The sequence below is a fragment of the Amblyomma maculatum genome, chromosome 2 (genome assembly GCF_055883805.1).
Source record: "Amblyomma maculatum isolate TAMU_Amacu chromosome 2, ASM5588380v1, whole genome shotgun sequence".
Lineage (NCBI taxonomy): Eukaryota > Metazoa > Arthropoda > Arachnida > Ixodida > Ixodidae > Amblyomma > Amblyomma maculatum.
This window is the reverse complement of record NC_139345.1, coordinates 50,943,809-50,962,290: the sequence shown is the minus strand read 5'-3', so window position 1 is coordinate 50,962,290 and position 18,482 is coordinate 50,943,809. Positions and strand designations below refer to the sequence as shown.

Here is an 18,482-nt window from a genome sequence, read left to right as displayed (position 1 = left end):
GACAAGCTGTGGCTAGTTTTAAGCACCACCTACTATGGTTTCTATGCAAAGCACACTATGGCTAGTGAGTGGTTGGCTAACAGCAGGTAGCACGTTGATGCAAGAACCCTGTAAGTAACACAAGTGCAATGCATTCCTGCCTTAGGTTGTTCATAGGATATTTCAGATTATATCAGTATATCAAACTATTTCGCGATTCCTTTAGAGTTTAAATATCTAGCCTGTCGTAATGTGTCAAGACACAAATGTAATGAAATGGCATTCAGTTGCTGCAATTCTTTTATGCTTTAATACCTTGCTAACAGTATTACAAGGCAGGCATTAGGTGAAAACCAGCTTTATTTGCAGTTCCAGTGTCGGTGGACATGACTACCATCTCTGTGCCAACCTATTCTACAAGCACATGGCAAGAACTGAAAATAGAAGTCTGCCAACAGTGTGCAATATCTATCTCCTTGCTTTATTGTCACAAACATGCATACACGCACATGAAACTAGCAGCTTTTGTAAACCTTAAAGGAACAAGAAGTACTGAATTCCCGAAAAATGGCACTTATGGAATGAGTTTTAGAATATAAAAAAAAAGCTGCAAAAATAGTTCACACCCGAGCCCACAGGCAGGAATCGCTAAAAATATTTGGACGGCACTTTTTCTTACAGAGAGCAAGCTCTCTGGCACGAGGTCAAACACTTGTTAGCGCAGACACAAAAAGTGGATGGAATGTTTACTTGCTTTGCCATCTTTCTTTTCCATGATAAGCAAGCTGCATACTCTAAATCGTGAATGCACACTAAAGAGTTCAAACATCTAAAAAAGACGTGCAAGTACAGAAAGAAACACGTGTACAAGAGGCACTTAGGTCCCATCACTGAGAATTATCACCACCCTTGATTATTATGATGCCACACGTCCTGATTGAAAAAAGGCCAGTCAAAAATAGGACAATAGTTATTGCAAAAAAAAATATAATTGTACCTCTTCAGGAAGAGCTCACATGACTAATGCTGTTCCTCAGTTACAAGCTCGCAAATCTGATACCAGGAGGGAAACATCTCAGAGGTGCTACTGTGAAATGGTGGCAGACGTTATGAATAGTAGTACTACAGCACATTCTCAACACCTGTCAAAATTACAACCAAAAGCAGAAATGCTATTTTTATACAGCCTTGGTCGCAGGACCAGCACAAAGAATGCAGGCTGCCCAAAACCAGCGATGTATACAAAGGTGCAGCTCCAAGCTTTATCTTTGCAAAGCTCGACATGACAGTATGTAAAATAATGAACATCACTGAACAGATTATCAAGAGAAATAAAAAAAAAGCTTTCACTTTAACATATTAAGTAAGTCTGCTTCAAATGGTTGTTAAACTGCTTTCAATGTTCATACCCCGAGAGCCATTATTCATGTATTCGTTTATAATAATTTGGTGCAGTTCGATTACTTTGACAGTGCTAGGCGATTCAGATGATTAAAAACTGGTGCATTTAAAGACACTGCGCCAATGTTTGCATAAGCCAAAAATGGCCACAACAGAAAACTCTGAGGCTGCTATCATGGCTGCGGGTGTCCACAAAAAACATGAAGCAGTAAGTTCACTCAACTTCACCATACACTGAGCTGTCAATTAAATGAGCAGCATTATCTTTCACTATAAAGAAGCATATGAGAGCTTGGTACCCAAGGAACAGCATCATATTTCTGGACAAATCTGCTGTGTATTCAAATAACACCCTTGCACAAAACATCTCCTGATGCAATAACATCACTAGATAAAAAAAGTGCACCATTAATTCATATACAGCTCTCAAATATCAAATGCACCTCGCATATCTTGCAGCACATCAAACATTGCTAGAAGAAGTCTATTTCATAAAAATCTCCCTTCCAGAAACATCGACAACAGAGTAAAAAAAAAAAATGGTACAGGAATAAAAACACTAGTGGCACTATACAAATGCAAAATGTTGCAGGAAACGTCAGCAGTAAGAATAAAAACAGACAATGGAAAAATAAAATAATTCACAACCACCTTCTCATCAGCTTCTGGCTTCAACATTAAAAACAAGAGTGCAACACGCTACGTAAGAACAAATAAAATAGTAGCTGTAGTGGCATTAAACAGCCATAGAAACTAAACTGCTTGAAATAGACCAACACATCCAAATTTCTTTGTGTGTCTTGAGGGCATGTTTCCAAGAGTTGGCCACCTTCCCCTGGCTGAACAATTCTGACAGTCCCTGCTGTTACCCTAAGACAATGCCAAATTTAAGTCGCTCATTCATCGAAACAGTTATTAAAGTACAAAAAGTACAATGCAGCCATCAATCTGCGCCAACTAACCATATGTGGTAATCATATTTCACAGCACCCAGAACCGAGGTCACACAGAATTAAGGGTGCAAAACTCTTAAACACAAGGCACTTCAACTGACAGGCCAGCATTACAAAAAGAAATCAGCCATATTAGCCAACCTGCACAACTCTTGAGTTAGACCTATCAGGAAACGTTCATTATGTCAGTGACAATTGCAATGATGCACAGCTGCACCCCCCCACTGGAAACAGGGCATCAAGGCAGGCTTGGTCAAAGAGGCATGCTGGCACTAATTTTAGTCACGATACTGTCCATTCATAAGAGCACCCTGCTTGCAAATAACACCTTGTCACCTGCAGATAGATAAATTATAAGCAGAGTCCTACTTGATTCCACCCACTACTACTGTTAATACCTTATCTAACCACAGATTATGACGATGGCCAGCTGCTCAATTTCAAATCATAGGCAGGCAGTGACGCATGCATGAGTGTTCCAACAGAGCTTCATGAATGCAGAGTAAAATGCGCACGTAAGGGGTACAAACGATACCCAACGCTTCTTTAAAATGTAAGATGACAGCATGCTTTTCAATCCATTTGGGAAATGAAGCACCAGCTGCAAGTTTTGGCTCTCAGAAATTATTCAGATGTGTAAAGGTGCTGCTGCATAAATGTAGAAAGGAGCACAATTCCCTAAACATTTTTTGCCATCTTTTTTTTTTTTTTTTTTTGAAGGGGGGGAGGGGGGGCAGCAACGCTTCACCGCAGACCAACTTAACGAGTAGCATGCCAACATGTAGTCCCCAGAACACCACCAATGTTTTTGTTTTTTCAACTGCAAAGTAGCACCAGAAATTCTTTGTGCAACAGTTCTGCACGCGTTTTCAAAACATGGCAGTCGCTGGCTTGCTCGTCACACAGTGATTCCAGTTCCACAGTCTAATGATGCACAATTCCCTTGTCCAAGCATACGCAGTCTGCAGCATGATGGCAGTCTGCACTGTGTTAAGGTGAAACTACAATAAAAAAGAGCGGTAAAAGGGGGCACAGCCCCTCCTTCTCTGTCCCCGTGATTTGTCAAAGCTCCGTGGTCATGACAGTGCGCCTCTCCACCTGACGCTTGGGAGCTGGGGTGGCATCGGTCGAGCCCACGTGCCACGGCGACAACTGGCTGCTGGCACAGTTGGACAGTGTGCGCTTGACCACCACCGGAGCAGCGACCACTCCATTGCTGATGCGTGGGTGGCTCGCAGAGGAGAGGGAGCGTGTCACAGGGTTGGCCCCCGCAAATGATGTCTCCTGCAACGTGCATGGTAAAAGTCAGCTTGAGGGATGCTGATGAGTCATTTCTTTCAAGAACCAGATATACGCACGGAGATTTAAATTCTTTCTTTGTACAAGTGTGCCGTAAAACTTCTGCACCAATAAAAGGAGCATCAGTAAGGAAAATGCACAGGCCTTTGACGCTAGCAGAGCCAATTAACGAGAAATCATTAGAAGCAGTTAATACTAGTGATATAATTACAAGCTGCCCAGTTTTGGTGGAAATTTCCACGCATACGGCAATCACTGAGAAAGCTAACAGAGTGCAGGCTTGAGAATAAGGGCTTTTTCAACAGCACAAGTATCCTTAAATTCCTTTCCAAATATGCTAGTTCTTGTTTCATGTCTGGTGAGGGACAATAAAAAGTAATATATGGACAGGCATAAAAAACAACAAGCCAACAAAGAATAACTGCACCATGCAATTCCCATGAGAAAACAACAGTAACTGGTACCGGGAAAGATGCAAACAACATACTGAGAGAAAAAGAAAAAAAAAAGCTTTAGAAACTGAGAATAGCAATGGTCATGAAGACAGGAAACATGCACTGTCTGACTCCAGGTAGACACTGCTATGTGGAAAGGAATAAAGGAAATGGGTAGAAGAAAAGAGAAATACTTCCAGGACCACGCAGCTTGAGATTAACTTAAACCTCCTGGAGTTCTTTAATGTGCACCGATTTCAAACACTGCATGAGTTTTTGCATTACAGCCAGATATTCAATACCGCGATCTCGAGCTCAATATACTAAATCTACACAGCAACTTGAGGCAGAGAAAAATAAATCCAAACAAGTCCAGCTCATGGGTTTTGAGATTTGCAAACAAAAACTGATCCAAGCTTTTTTTTTAAGACAGTTCCCAGTGCCAGAAACATATTTAATTATGGCAAGCATGGAACTTGCTCAAAGGCCTACTATAATAAAATAAGAAGCAAACAGGCTTCTAATCTGGTAAACATCTGAAAATTATTGAACTGTTTCGTCACCTCCTTAAAAACAGATGAACCAGTGTAGTATGTATATGTAATGGGATGCCATTAACAGTTAGCAAGGCAGCCATGCATATGCTTTGCAGTTATTGGCTTTCAGGGAACACTATGGTAGCCACTTTCCAAATGCATGTGTAGAGCGAATATTTACTACTGGCATTCTTCTACAACCCTGGGTTAAAGTTACGAGTAATCCACCAAGCAAAACTTACAGGGTTAAACACGCATTCACGCAGTCAACTTCTCTGGGGAATGAAGGCAGTTTACAGTGTTAAAGGATGGCGCCCAAAAACAGCTGTGCACCCTGTTGCTTTCTTCAAAGACCGCTAAGCTCCTCAGAGCAAATAAAAAGAAGGAAAGGAGAGATGGTAAAGCAAGACAAAAAACAGATTGTCAAAAGTGCAAAAAGTGCAGGTAACTTTGCATTTTAGGAAAGCTGGTCATCAGACCTTGCTGTGAGGCTGCTGTGAAAATTCTACCACTTCAAAGCCACAACGAGCAGATCGAATTTCCCACATCACTACAGCAACGGAAACACCAGGAGAGCGACCGCAATCTCACAGCAGGGCACCAAGACCGCTCCAGGCCGCGCTTATTTATTATGGCAAAAATAAAATAAAAAAGCACACCTGTGGACAACAGCAAATGAATCATGCTCTGGAGATCTGTTTATGAGGGCAAACATTTGGGCATGTTAGAATTATAGAACTGCAGGTTGCAGCACAAAACGAACATTGCAAAGACGAGGAGGAGGGTACACACAAAGCACCTGTGCAAAGTGTGCCCTCCTTTTGCATAGAGTGCAACAAAGCCCACCAGTCCAGCATGTTCCATTCATATTCCTCCACAGGTGTACATACATAATAAGACTGTGCAGCAGCAGCAGCGAGACTTACAGTGAGCACTACACCATCCAAGCTCTTTTTGGGGAGAGACGGGGGAGATGGTGGTGGTGGTGGCAGTGGTGGCTCGAGGGCAGTGGCAACAGTGGGAGGGGTAGGGGGAGGGCGAGGAAGGGCAAGCTCAGCAGGTGCTGGTGCACTGACAGGTTTTCTAAGAGCCAGGAGTGGGGTGGTGGTGGTAGTGGTGCTGCTACTGTTGTTAAGGGGTAGTAGTGCATCAGCCCTGCAGCTTGCTGGTGGAGTAGGCGGCACTGTTTCCTCGTCTTCGCTATCAAACTGAATGAGTAGCTGCGAGGAATCGGGGCTGCTGGCCTGCTGGCGCGACAGGTGTGCCGGCAGCGGGCTACAGCCGCCCATGGCGCTGGCGGCCCCACTGCCGGCAGACGACCCAGGTGGCTGTGTGGTGGAGGAGGAGGAGGGGAGGAGGGAAGCACGGAGACACACAGGGGGAGGGAATATCACTGTGGACATTCTCTACATGGTCGTTGTAGCAGTACTCTGCTGGCACAGTGGCACTAGGCATGCACTTGACAACCTCTACATTACTTCAAGCTGCTAGGAGACAGGCAGCCCATGTGCTGTCTGCTCATTGGAGCCTACATAGGAGACAACTTTCTGCGGCTACACGACAAAAGCGACAGAGCCAAAATGCATCAGCACACTCCTCAGCAGAATATAGTAGTCCCTCCAGAAATTTCGCAGATCTTGTCTTTGGAAATATTATATCATTACGGAATCATTAATATTACTATTAGATCAAGATTATACTATAGTACTCGCCGGTACAGTGTGGGCATAACATGCCGTGGGTGTGCGACGGCTGCGACGCCTATCGACAATCCCATGAAGCATAGGCAGGCTGCATCTGCCACGTCTCCCCGTCGGTTCTGGTGCACTTTCGCAAATGTGCTTGTTTTGACAGCGTGTGTCATGTGCACTATTGATTAGTCATGATTTTACAGCTATATTAGCCTTCAGTTGCAAAGGAACACACTTCTGCATATATATGGCTGCTCAAATACTATTACTTCAAGGTCAAGACAGAAACGAAACGATTAAATGAGGCCAGATAGTCCTGAACTACATGGTGTGGTAGTAGGAAAAGCTCAAGTCCCATTTCCTTGGCTGCAGAGCCATAGAAAGTGGTCCCCGAGTACAGGCTCACATCACAATGAATCTGCGCTATGCATGTACAACCTTTGTCAAAAGTTTGGAGTGCAAGGGGTTTGCTTCTGGGCCAAACCGTGTGGCTCGCAATGCATCTCCAGTGTTTTGAATCTCCTGAGGGTAACAATGTTTCTTGTCTTTCCCTTTTTTTACAGGCAGGGCTTCCCCAAATGCTGCAGCAGCCCCACCACATGGCTAGTAAGCAAACCTCTTAGGGTGCAAACTTCTCACAAAAGGTGTACCAGTGTTTATCCCAAGTATAGTTATGAACTATGAATATGCACTTGTATGTGCACCCTTACACACCTGCACATTAGGCTGTGTGTGCTATATATACAAATCAGTGGGGTATGAGTGGTGCAAAATGAGAGATTCCAGTCGTAGTTTCATGAGGCTCAAACAGCAGCACAGCAAAGTTAATGCAGTAACTAGCACTAGTATAGTTATACTACTTCTGTGAACAAGGGAGCACAGCAAGTGTACCCATCCACTAACGGACAGTGGTCCTAGACCCAGAGATGAGGCACTGTCCGAAGAGGTCATGACAGTCATTCAACTCATGCACTTTTGTCCTACGAGGAGTAGCAACAGACAGTGCACTTCAATGTGAATGACAAATGTGACAATGCACAGAGCAATTCAGGTTTGAGGAAAGCTGTGTGTACAACCACTTGCAGTGTTGGTCACACTCGACGTGACCTCCCCTTAAGTGCACATATGAACAAACTGCTGGCTGCGAAACCTGAACTGTTTGAATTAGTGAGTGCCCAATGTTACAGAGCATGAACAGAGGCTGGGACTGAGCAAGCACTCCACATTATCCAGATTTCGATTTAACAAGGGGGTTGAAATGGCACTGTTTGACCATTGTAATCCTGGCACTAAGCATAAACAAGCCAGACAATGTGTACCATTCTCCGCACAGAGAACAGTGCAAATATTCCAACTCACCAATGCTGCCACTAGGTCACCTGCGTGTCCATTGCTGAGGGTAGCAGTACTATCGGCCAAGAGATCCTTCGTAGTGTGCGTATCACTGAAATCAAGCAGCCACATCATTAAAAGCAATGAAAGGATCCTGCAATAGTTAAACCACTACTATTAAGGCATGTCGCAAGTTATTCCCCACACAGAAAGCACAGCATACGTTTGAGGCTTTTGATGAAGGATACAGTGAAACAGGATAAGCTAACCTTGATGGGGAACCACCTTTCCCCAACGCCACAATGCAGCTGGCTAACCCTATGAACAACTTACACATGACAGTTTATGCTGTACTACTAGTGCCCTTTACCCACACGTTTGGTGTGCTCCACTTCTTTTGCAGCACACTTGCCTTCACAGGCACACTGTGTCTTGCATGACATGTAAGGCATAAATAGTCAGTGATGGCAATGAGGTAGGATACAACCCTGCAGGCTTGGGCTCATTCTCATACCTTGACTGCTGTATAAGCTATTCACTCCAATAACATTTTCGCTTGAGCCTAACCAAGCAGTGCACACCAGTTCAGCTGGTGCTGAAGCAACTTGCAGCAAACATTAGCAAGTGACAAATAGATATCTGCCACAAGGTGATCCACACTGCCTCTTTTTTTATTTCAATGCTGTCCCTTTACATCCCACAACTTACTGTGCTGTCCGCAACTAAAGTGCAGAACTTACCAGTGTCTTAATTTCTCTCTATTCACAGCTGCTTTGGCTCCAGGGCAATCACCTGATTCACTGCCAAGCAAAGGGAAAGAGAAGGGAAAAAAAGAGCATTTAAACTGAAATTTCAAGGTCATCTATCATTACAAAATCAGCCAAAAATATAAAGAAAAAATAATGATCTCCAAAGGTTACAGGCTGCACAAGAAGCGTCCTCAAAGCAAAGCAAATTGAACCGAACACATCTAGACTGACAAGACATGTCTATTACTAGCCAAGCTGAATCAGGCTTCTCAATGACTTCGTATCAGCTTGTTGAGATTGTAAACATACCATTAATAACACTGTGTATTAGCAACAGGCTCTATGTCATGCACAGGATCCAGAGTTGGTGGCTCTGAATTCTGCCTCAACAGCAGGAAATGGTTGAAAGATTTACCCTTCGTAACTAAAACAGCACAGCTGACAAATCAGCCTACCACACCCCAGTGTACGGTATGCATTGCTTTTCCAGTTACCGAACAAACCATGCAAAACGTACTGCACACTCTTTTTCACAGCACGGCATGTTTTTTTGGAATCAGTATTAAGTATGAGTGAGCAAATAATGAAATTTTCTACGATAAATGCCTTGGAATATCGAATATCTCCTCAGTGTGAAAAAAAACTTCAGAAAAAGATAAACAGGCAAACATTGCATCATTATTTATTCAGTTTCGTTAATACTGCACATCTTGCAACATACACGCGTTTAGGACAGGTGCAGTTTTTGTTATTGTTGTTGCCTCCTTTTTCTCTTCTTCAGTCAAACTGTAGCCCACCATTTCTATGCCTGCCCCTCTCCTCTACAACGCTTTTGTAAGCCCTGGGTGTAAAATAAATAAAGTACTGAAACAAAACTAGGTGGGTTCGGCCCCATACATAAAGATAGGACATGCACACAAGTAGCTACTGCTTGATCACACAGCACTGAAGTATGCAACTTGTAATGTCATCATGAAATATCGCAAAAAAATGAAGTTTGGCAGTGAAGCTCGGACAATGAAACTAAGTGAAAGGAGTTAGGTTGTTTTTTTTCTTTTCGCCTCTAGCAACATGGCCCATGTTGCTAGAGGCCTTCTGTCATGCCTTCTGTTACATGCACATCAGATGAGATGTGCGTGGATCACAATGCACCATTAAACATTATCAACAGCCTGACTACACCCACTGCATAAGAAAGGCCTCTCCCATGTCCCTCCAATTACCCTGCAGTCTTGTGTCCAAGCTGCATCCATTTGATCCCTGCAAGCTTCCTAATCTCATTTGCCAACCTAATTTTCTGCCACCTCACGCTACATTTGCCTTCTGTCAGAATCCACCCAGCTACCATTAGCATGCCATCAATTATCTTGCCTTTGCATTACATACCCTGCCCCTGCCTGTTCTTTATTACAACTAGAACGTCAGTAACTCGAGTTTGTTCAGTGACCACATCAGCAAGCTTCCTGTTTATCGAAATGACATCTATCATTAACACCATTAAACAGGGGTAAAGCGTCCTTCTGCCTGGCCCTCTGAGACAGCCCCACGAAATTCCTCGAGCTGGCTTTCCCGCACATCATGGTTTAACAAAACAAAATGGCAAAGGTCGCGCTAAAAGAAATGTGCAGGCATTAGGTGACATGCATTGGTTCAAAGCATTAGGTGCATAACACATTACAGGAAAATCGAACAAAAAAATATACTATGTGCCTTTATGATGTGACAGTTTTAAGCAGCCAGCCAGCCATTTTTTATTCCTCCAATGTGGTATGTGGGAAAGCCCACTTGCGTAATTTTGCATGCTGTCCAAGTCTCACAGTTTCCATTCCGCACAATAACTTCTCTCTGTGTGTTGGTTGCACTATGATTCCCACTAGGTCGAACCCTCACAATGCTAAGGGGACATCTTTGTATTGTTTCGTTACAGTTTAAGCTCAATCTTCAGATAATTTACCCACATAATGCGAATTCTCCGTGGACGGATTTATGAAAGGCAGCAGTTTTGGTCAGTTCTGGATACTGGAAAATCCTCTATATACATTTATCGAATTGAATATGAACTAAATAAGAAAGGTGCCTCAGTTGTATACAAAACATAGAATATTCGCACACCCCTAGTTTGAACAAAATCATGTCATTCGACTTGAATGCATTTACAAGTAGTACATGCAAATGACAAACGGGGCAAATAAAGAAGAAGTGAAAAAAAGGAAGGAAGAATGTAATGTATCGGCATTCTCTCAATGCACAAATGGCTTTGATAGAACCTTCCAGTATTAGCATCATCTGACAACTGAACCATCTAAATAAATGTCAAATGCAATATTTGGTACCGCTTGTTACGAAACACTTAGAAAAATCAAAGCAGGCACACTTCAGTCGCATCATCCCAAGCAATGATTCTGAAATGCATGCAACCCCTATTCAATGCAAGAGTGACACGAGCACACACACGCCTTGTCGATGCTGAAATGCCTCCAGGCAGCCTGGTCTCTACAAACCCTTGCGGGGCAAAACAGGCAATTTTATGCTGCATGCAGGAAAAAAAAGGATCCTGATGGCCTGTGTAAGGGGCTCACTTATTTCATGCATGCAACCTTTTATGTTCAAGATTTTTGGAATACCATGAAAATCACACTCTTTATGAACAATAAAGTCCAGTTTGTCAATGTTTGGTCCGTGTTCACGACCACGACATTTCTGCATCAGTGAAAGTTTTCACATGTCCCAGGATTTTTTTTGCAGCGAATGTCCAAGTGCACAGGTGTTGCAAATTACTAGCCAATTTTGCAAATAACTGCATGAACATTGAACATGGGAAATGAACCTCAGACATTAAGGCACACTGCCAGTGCAAGTAACTGCATGAACATTGAACATGGAAAATGAGCCTAAAACATTATGCCACACTGTTAGTGCAAGTAACTGCATGAACACTGAACACTGGTGCATAGACCGCTGCCATTGTGTCCCAGCAGTGCTGCGCAGGAAAGCCAACCTAACCGGCACTCATTTTTTTGCAACCTCCCAAATCGCCGCAAGCACACTCGAAACGGAACTCGAACTATGCGACATGTTTGCCAGTTTTATTTTCTTTAGTAAGCATTGTTCAAGTTGTCATTCACCGACCATAACATGCTGCTTATGCTCACATTTTTTTACCAAATTTTACGTCTCAGCTATATCGGATTTATTTTATTTAGCTTTCTTTTTTATTTCGCCGTAATGAGGTTTGACTGTATTACATGTGTAAGGAAAAGCTGGCGTCGGCGTTGTTGTCTGTTGTAGTTTGAAAATCCACAATGAATGAAAGAAAAAAAGTGAGAAACATCCTCCGTGTGTGTGAACGCTATTGCGTAATCAACTGGTGGAGTCCTCCCAGCATTGCATCGAACACAAACAGCACGTTCCGCTGAGCGCGCATTGGGACACGTCAAGTTTTAAGCAGTGACGTAATAAAGATAAAAACTGAGAAAACTACTTTAGTGAGAGTGAAATGCTATCGTGCCTAGCCCTTAATGGCGGAACTTAAGTGTTGCCTTAATTTTTTCCTCCTCGCGTAGATATCACGAGTTCGAATCGAGAAACACAAAGATTTGTAAAGTTCAATTTTCTCAGCCAGAAGCGCCTTTTGCGGCCAGACATACGTCAGTCAACGTAGACACAAAGATCCAAAAAATCAACTTTTACTAATTCAGTAGAGTTGTTCTGACTTTCCCATAAGAGCGACTCTAGCCAGAGTAAAGCTTTGTTGTATCCGGCCTTAATTTATTTGCTGTGGCCGCCTTTCGAAAATAGCGCCACACTGCGTGGGCCAGAGCTAGTGTCAATTGACGAGGCAAAGAGTTCACGAACCCGCTTGCACTCAGGAGTATGACTGACAGGACATGACCAGCACGCTGGCCGGCTGCTGCAGCCTAGGACACAGGACATAACAATGATTCCGGGTCCTTTAGTCATCAATTATAGCAGGTGTTGCGTGTGATCCGTACAAAAATTTGATTTTGTTGGCACACATTCTGCATTTTTCTTCCACTGACATACCCTATTGGTCTAGCTCTCCCAAGATCTTTGAACGCAATGGCAGTATTCAGGGACGGTGTCAAATGAACGAACAAAAGTTGGCTGTACACTAAAAATTCTTTGCCACAGTTATTTACTGCCCTTCACAGCTCACGCATTCCTCAATAATTAGGAATATCTGCTCACCCATTCACGTGTATGACAGTCTTGTACTTCTCTGCAACAGGCAGCCTCGCATCTTCGTCATCTGACAGAAGCAGTGGCACTTTCTCCCCGACAACACCCAGACTTGGCACTGCAATGGATTAGCAACAGGGAAAAGGGGGCCATCATGGTGTCAACTGGCAGTCAGCACTGCACTACAAAGAAACATAGGCAAAGAAAAGAATACCATCACAAGTGTGCCATCTGCAGCAAGAGTTCTCAAGCCATAATGCATACCTGAAGCCAGAGTGGTACTCGGGCAGCATAGAAATGGTGACTGTGCCCCAGCCAGATATCTTCCATGGTAAATGATAACTTGCTTATCGCACAACAAGGAAATTGCAGCAAACCTTAATACAGTGGGCTCTTGTTATCTGAACTTATTTACTCAAATGTCAGTTATAAATAAACTGGCAGTGAATTGCTACCACAGGAGTGAAGACGAAGACGAAATTGGGCTGTGGCCCTGTCTACCAATCGGCTACTTTTGCGCTTTTTTAAGCTGTGTTCACCTCCCGTCCGTAATTTCAGCTCTTCACGCTGCCTGAAGATTCCAGGAACTGCAGAGAACCTCAAGGCAACCCCTCCAAAGCTGCCTCTACAATGCCGACGTTCACTCCGTGAGGCACGCAGGCCTACCTCTGCTTGGCTGACGAATATGAACGGTAACTATGACAAGGTAAGATCACATACCGTTGTCAGTGGCACCGCCTCTACTGCTTTGCCCAACGTTCCACCTCAAGGAGGTCTCATAAGCACTTTGGTAACTCATTCGTCTGGTGTTCCATCATTACTTAAGTTGCAATCTTCAGCTCTAGGGATGTATCAACCTTAGCTCCCACAAACCTCGCTTACTCCTGTGCCCACCCCTACGCTACTCCTACCCACTCCTGTGTGGCCTCTCTCTTACTCCACTGAACTGGCTGCAAGAAAGGTAAAAGCAGCTCCAAATGATCACAACCCTTCCCCTTTCCATCACTGAAATACACACTCTCTGAACCAAACCGCTCTTTCCGAGTGCACATTAAGCCTGCATTCCAAATATGACGTAACATCAGTTTCTTCAAGATAAGTGCAACAGCTCAGTGACTGCGCACTAGGCACCTCAGGCTACTGCAGATTTATTTACCACCATCCCTCTAATTCCATTGCAGTGCAAGCAGCGTCGCTTGGCGATGCTGAGATCTGTCATAGTAATAAAATATATATCAGCGAGTATCAGTACATGCCTGTGCGGGCTTATCTAGCCTCTGGACAAAGCTTGCAAAGATGTGTCGTTAACAACCTGACTATAATGTGCCTCTGGCCGCCGAAGGAAGTGATGGTGGATCTTTTTTTCTGACACGCACCTTATGCTAAATGCCTGCCGACTAGACAACTGAGCACCCCCCCCTACCTACCCACTTGCATGTAACCCCTTCCCCCCATCTATCACGGGTGGAGGAGGTCTCTTTGGAGGCTGCAAGTCAGAGTGGCCAGTGGTGAAGTAGGTACCAGCTCTGGACAAAGGCCCTCACCGCGAAGCACCCATTTGCGGCGCACTGTGCACCATCTATTGTGCACAAGCCCAAGAACTTATCTTGTGCGCAATACTATTCCCGAAAGCGCAATACGTCCACTGATGAGTCCCATTTGCAGTTATGGTTAATGAAAAATATTTATGCTCGAGTTTATGAGATTTCGTACACGAATGGACTGTACGAATTTTCGTAACGCTGCCCTTTATAGCACTTTCTATGCCATGCAGCAAAATTAGTGCCTTAAAATAATTAAATAATTGCTGTCACAGCTACGTGTGATGCACTTTGTGGCTTTCTGCACCTCATCTAACAATGATGCGCACCACATTTGGCTATTGTTTCCATGGACAGGTACTGTAGGGGATAACCACTGACTCACTCCTGCGCTTGTCTTCCTCTGCCTTGGCCTTCAGGATGTTGCACTTCATCTGGTCGGGTGGTATGGGCTTGGGCATGCCACTGCCGGCCTTGGCCTGGTTGTTCTTGACACCGCACGAGACAACAGTGACGGTTCCTGCGGCACAGCAGTCCTTGCCCCCTGCGCCACTGGGACCACTCGCCGTGCTGTTGCTATTGCTCCGGTTGCTGTTGCTTCTGCTGCAGCTGGTACCGCTGCCGCTGCAGCTGCTGTCCAGAGCCTTCAGCCTCCTACTCAGCTCCTCAGCATCTGGCACAAAAGAGGCCGGTGCAGATGAACAAGGCAACATTGCTACAAATTACTAAGGCCACATGGGCCTTTCAAAGGCCTCTCGGCTCGGAAGTCACAAAGCACTGCTACACAGTTAGTTTCAATGGTCACTGAGTCAGTAACCTATCGAGTCAATTACACAGAGCGGAACTCTGTCGAGACCTTGCAGGCAGGCCTTCAAGCAGAGGCAGCATGCCCTCTCAGGTGCGGAGCATCCACAGCAACGTGCTGGGGAATGAAACCAGAGCAATGAAGCATTGAAAAATAAGACTTCAGAATATGCAACCTATTTTGCAGAAAAAAAGATTACCCAGACTTCAAAATGGTGCAGCAAGAGCAGTACCACCGTTGCCAGCGAAAAGTGCATTTATGTTATACAGGTCCTCCGAAACAACAAAATTCATTTCGAAAGTGGATAATGTTAGGGTAATGAATAAACATGCTTTCCAGGTTAAACTTGTAGGCTGATTGCTTGCATTCCTGCAAAATTACTGGCTGCGACGTTGGCACTACCACGCCTTGGCATCAGTTAGTGGAATCTCTCGACAGCAATCAAGTTTGCCACGCAACAGAGGCACAGCATCTTTTAGTTCAACAGTGACTGAGGACCTCAATGGCTCTTGAAAATGCCTGCACAATAAAGCTACTACAACCATTCGGACACACCAAGTGAGCGTCTTTCTGTCCATTTATGTACTGTATACCAGAAGCATGAATACGATATACCCATGCTAGAGGCATGCCTCCTGCAGTGATGTGCTGCCCGTCACCATACTGACAGCACACCGCTTGGCGCGAGTGCGTTGACCAGCGCACCTAGCAACACCTCACGGCAGATATCGAAAAGGTACACATCCTCGTGTGCTGATCCAAGGGCCACACTCGAGCAGCAGAGCTCGTGCTGCTAACATCTCACGCTGTGCATCAAAGGCTTGGTTTATGGACTGTATGTTTTAGCATTCTAAAATAACTTATGATATGAACAATGTCGTAGTGTAAGGCTCCAAAAATTTCAACCATCTGTTATTCTTTAACATCACAATGTACACGAATATCTTGCTTTTTGCCTCCATCGATAAGTGGCCGCCACAGCCAAGACTGAACTGCATTATTTTGGGTTCGACAGTCATGCACCCCATCCACTGAGCCACCCCAGCAGGGTCAGCTTGCATCAAAGCTGCAATAGTCGGCGCATTGAGAAAATCCCCAACCGGTCAAAAGAGGTTTAATTCTTTTACTGGCACACTATTATAAACACAAAAACAACTCAATTAAAATTGGGTACAGTTGATTTCGATGTCGCTTTTAGCAGTGAAATAGGCCGCACAAGAGCCGCCACAAGCCTCAGACCTCCAGTCAGCTAGGCTGGCTTCTCCGTGTAGCAGAAGTGGTGCACTCCAGACAAGCATGCTAAACTAAAGGTGACTTCTAAGTGGACTAGTAGTTAATTGCGTGACCTGGTTTTACAGCGTTAGCGCTTCCAGCAAATGCCAAAGGACGCTCACTTGGACCGCTTCCACGCACGCAGTTATTGCGGGAGTGCCATTAGGAAAAGCAACTTTTGCAGGGGCACGGCACAAAGTTCGATGCATCGAACATTCTGTTGGCTGGAGTTTGATAAACACGAATAACACTGCAATACTCCAAGGGATATTCAGGCATTTTGGTATAAGCAATAATTCAATATACTACCTGGGTTCAACTATGACACCTTAAATTAGTGATCAAATATCAATAATCCCCTGAGTAACAGAAAAACCTTTAAAGATGTGTAAGGAGTACTTTCTCATCAGCAAATTATCATTACAAGCTTCCATAACAAATCGCAATGCAAGTAATCATACTTGCAAGTAAATGGCCCCCCCTAGGATAGGATGCTCGCAAGCCACTCATTCAGCTTAAAAGCTTAATAAATAAGCACTAAACAAAAAAGATTTTTTTTATTAAGCAAATTTGCCCTGTAGTATAGAGACTAAATGTTCGTGGGCTAGTGCCTTGAGACAACAAGTATGTGCCGGTGCGGACAAAAGTAAACGGAGAACCCTATTTCATTCTAAAGTTTTTCACGCGTTCTATAACTAGAACTGGCAGTTGCGGTATGTGCAAATCGGTAGTAGACGCCAACAACTTCCACTTGGACAAATAATGTTTTCTTATCTCTAATACAGAAGGTGTGATAGAAATTTGAACGAAAACCATGCTCCATTTACTTATGTCCGCACCTGTACCTTGTGTGAGTGACAAAGCACTGATATCTGGACAAAGCCAAATATGCATAACAAGTGCAAGTCTAGCAGCAACAAATTTCAGAACATGCACCCAGTGACCAATGTGTATCCTTCACTGATTGTGATTGGCACAGATTCCTTGCTGATTTTCTTATACCGCAATTCCACTAATCTCCCCCCATGTTAGGCTACAAACACATATCACTTCAACAAAAAGAAAGTGTTCAATTCATCATTCAATTTTAAATTTGCTACCCAGTTTCACACACACCGCAGTAGTAGTCGTAAATTTATTATCATTTCCTAGCATGCTTTCACATTTAAATTAGGGCACCTTGAAGTCACCGAAAGTGGTGATGACCGATATACATCAATGAAATTACATACTTTCTCTGAACTGCGTGACAGGTTCGAAACAGAGGATAAAAATTGTGAGCTTGATTTGCAGTTTTCTCTAATATAAATCATCTTTCCACATATATATGAAAGACGAAAAGAGTTCCGAAACAACAATTTGCAGTTTAGCCTGGCCACATATGATTTTCCTTTAGCCTTCACCTTTTTGAATTAGCTCGTGTCTGTCCTTCAAAAAGAGACCTACATTTAAAAAGACAGTGTAATGCCAGAGAGAACTACATACGAAAATATATAAGATAAGTTGGCATATTCTTAAAGATCTTTCCCTATGATAAAAATAGTGTGAACAAAAATAGAGGAAGTTATATTTTAACTTGGGAAAAGAATGTCAGGCCAGAGCCTACAACTACACGAGCTACGTTACCAGGAAATGGAGCTATGATTCTTTACAATTAGGACAAAATGCAACACATAGCACTATTTTTGCTACCAGAAATCTCCGGTGCCTGAATTCTTTTCCTCAAGCAACCTGTCATCATTTCTCACACTGCTTTAACTGTGCTCTCTCATAACCCTTCTCAATGCTTCCAGAAAACCAGACAACCACCATGGTGCCAGTGGCACTGCCGGTGGCTGGCATCCCTGCAAATACCAGTTTCATTATGCCGACAATATCTTTTAGAATAACCTTACTGATCTTAACTGTAGGTCGTGCAAATTATAACACGTTAAATAGCACGGGAGTAGTTATGTTAATAGACTACAACAAAACAGAAGTTTGGGCCAGTTGGTATCGATCCATCTTAAAACACATTTGCAGCTCAAAATTTTTCGTGCTGCAAATGTGTACCAAAGATTGTGTTCATGGGGTTCCATGTACCAGTTACTATTCTAATAGCCCTCGCATTAGCAAATCAAACGTCATTCGTACCAAATGGCGTTAGCATCTAATGTCATTACAGTTGAATCCCGCTATAACGAAATTCACGGTGCACGAAAAAAAATTCGTTCTCGCGGAACTTCGTTATCGCAAAAATTTGACGTGAAACGCAGAAAGAATTGCCCAAGCAGCAGCAAAGGCGTTTAAT

The 18,482-nt window shown here is 43.7% G+C and overlaps 1 protein-coding gene across 2 annotated transcripts in view; it reads right to left on the bottom strand.

Moving 5' to 3' along the window:
• Positions 1-439: 439 nt before the first annotated feature.
• The window catches only part of yrt (erythrocyte membrane protein band 4.1-like yurt), a 37,450-nt gene continuing 19,407 nt past the window's right edge, over positions 440-18,482 (bottom strand). Inside the window, exons 12-17 of one of the 2 annotated variants that reach the window (XM_084594105.1) lie at positions 14,501-14,788; positions 12,584-12,692; positions 8,366-8,425; positions 7,653-7,737; positions 5,529-5,930; positions 440-3,617 (exon numbers count right to left, since the gene is read on the bottom strand). In XM_084594105.1, coding sequence (XP_084450231.1) covers positions 3,396-3,617; positions 5,529-5,930; positions 7,653-7,737; positions 8,366-8,425; positions 12,584-12,692; positions 14,501-14,788 — 1,166 coding nt within the window. In that variant the 3' untranslated portion in view covers positions 440-3,395. The remainder of the gene's footprint in view (positions 3,618-5,528; positions 5,931-7,652; positions 7,738-8,365; positions 8,426-12,583; positions 12,693-14,500; positions 14,789-18,482) is intronic. The other variant, XM_084594106.1, reaches the window with a different exon arrangement.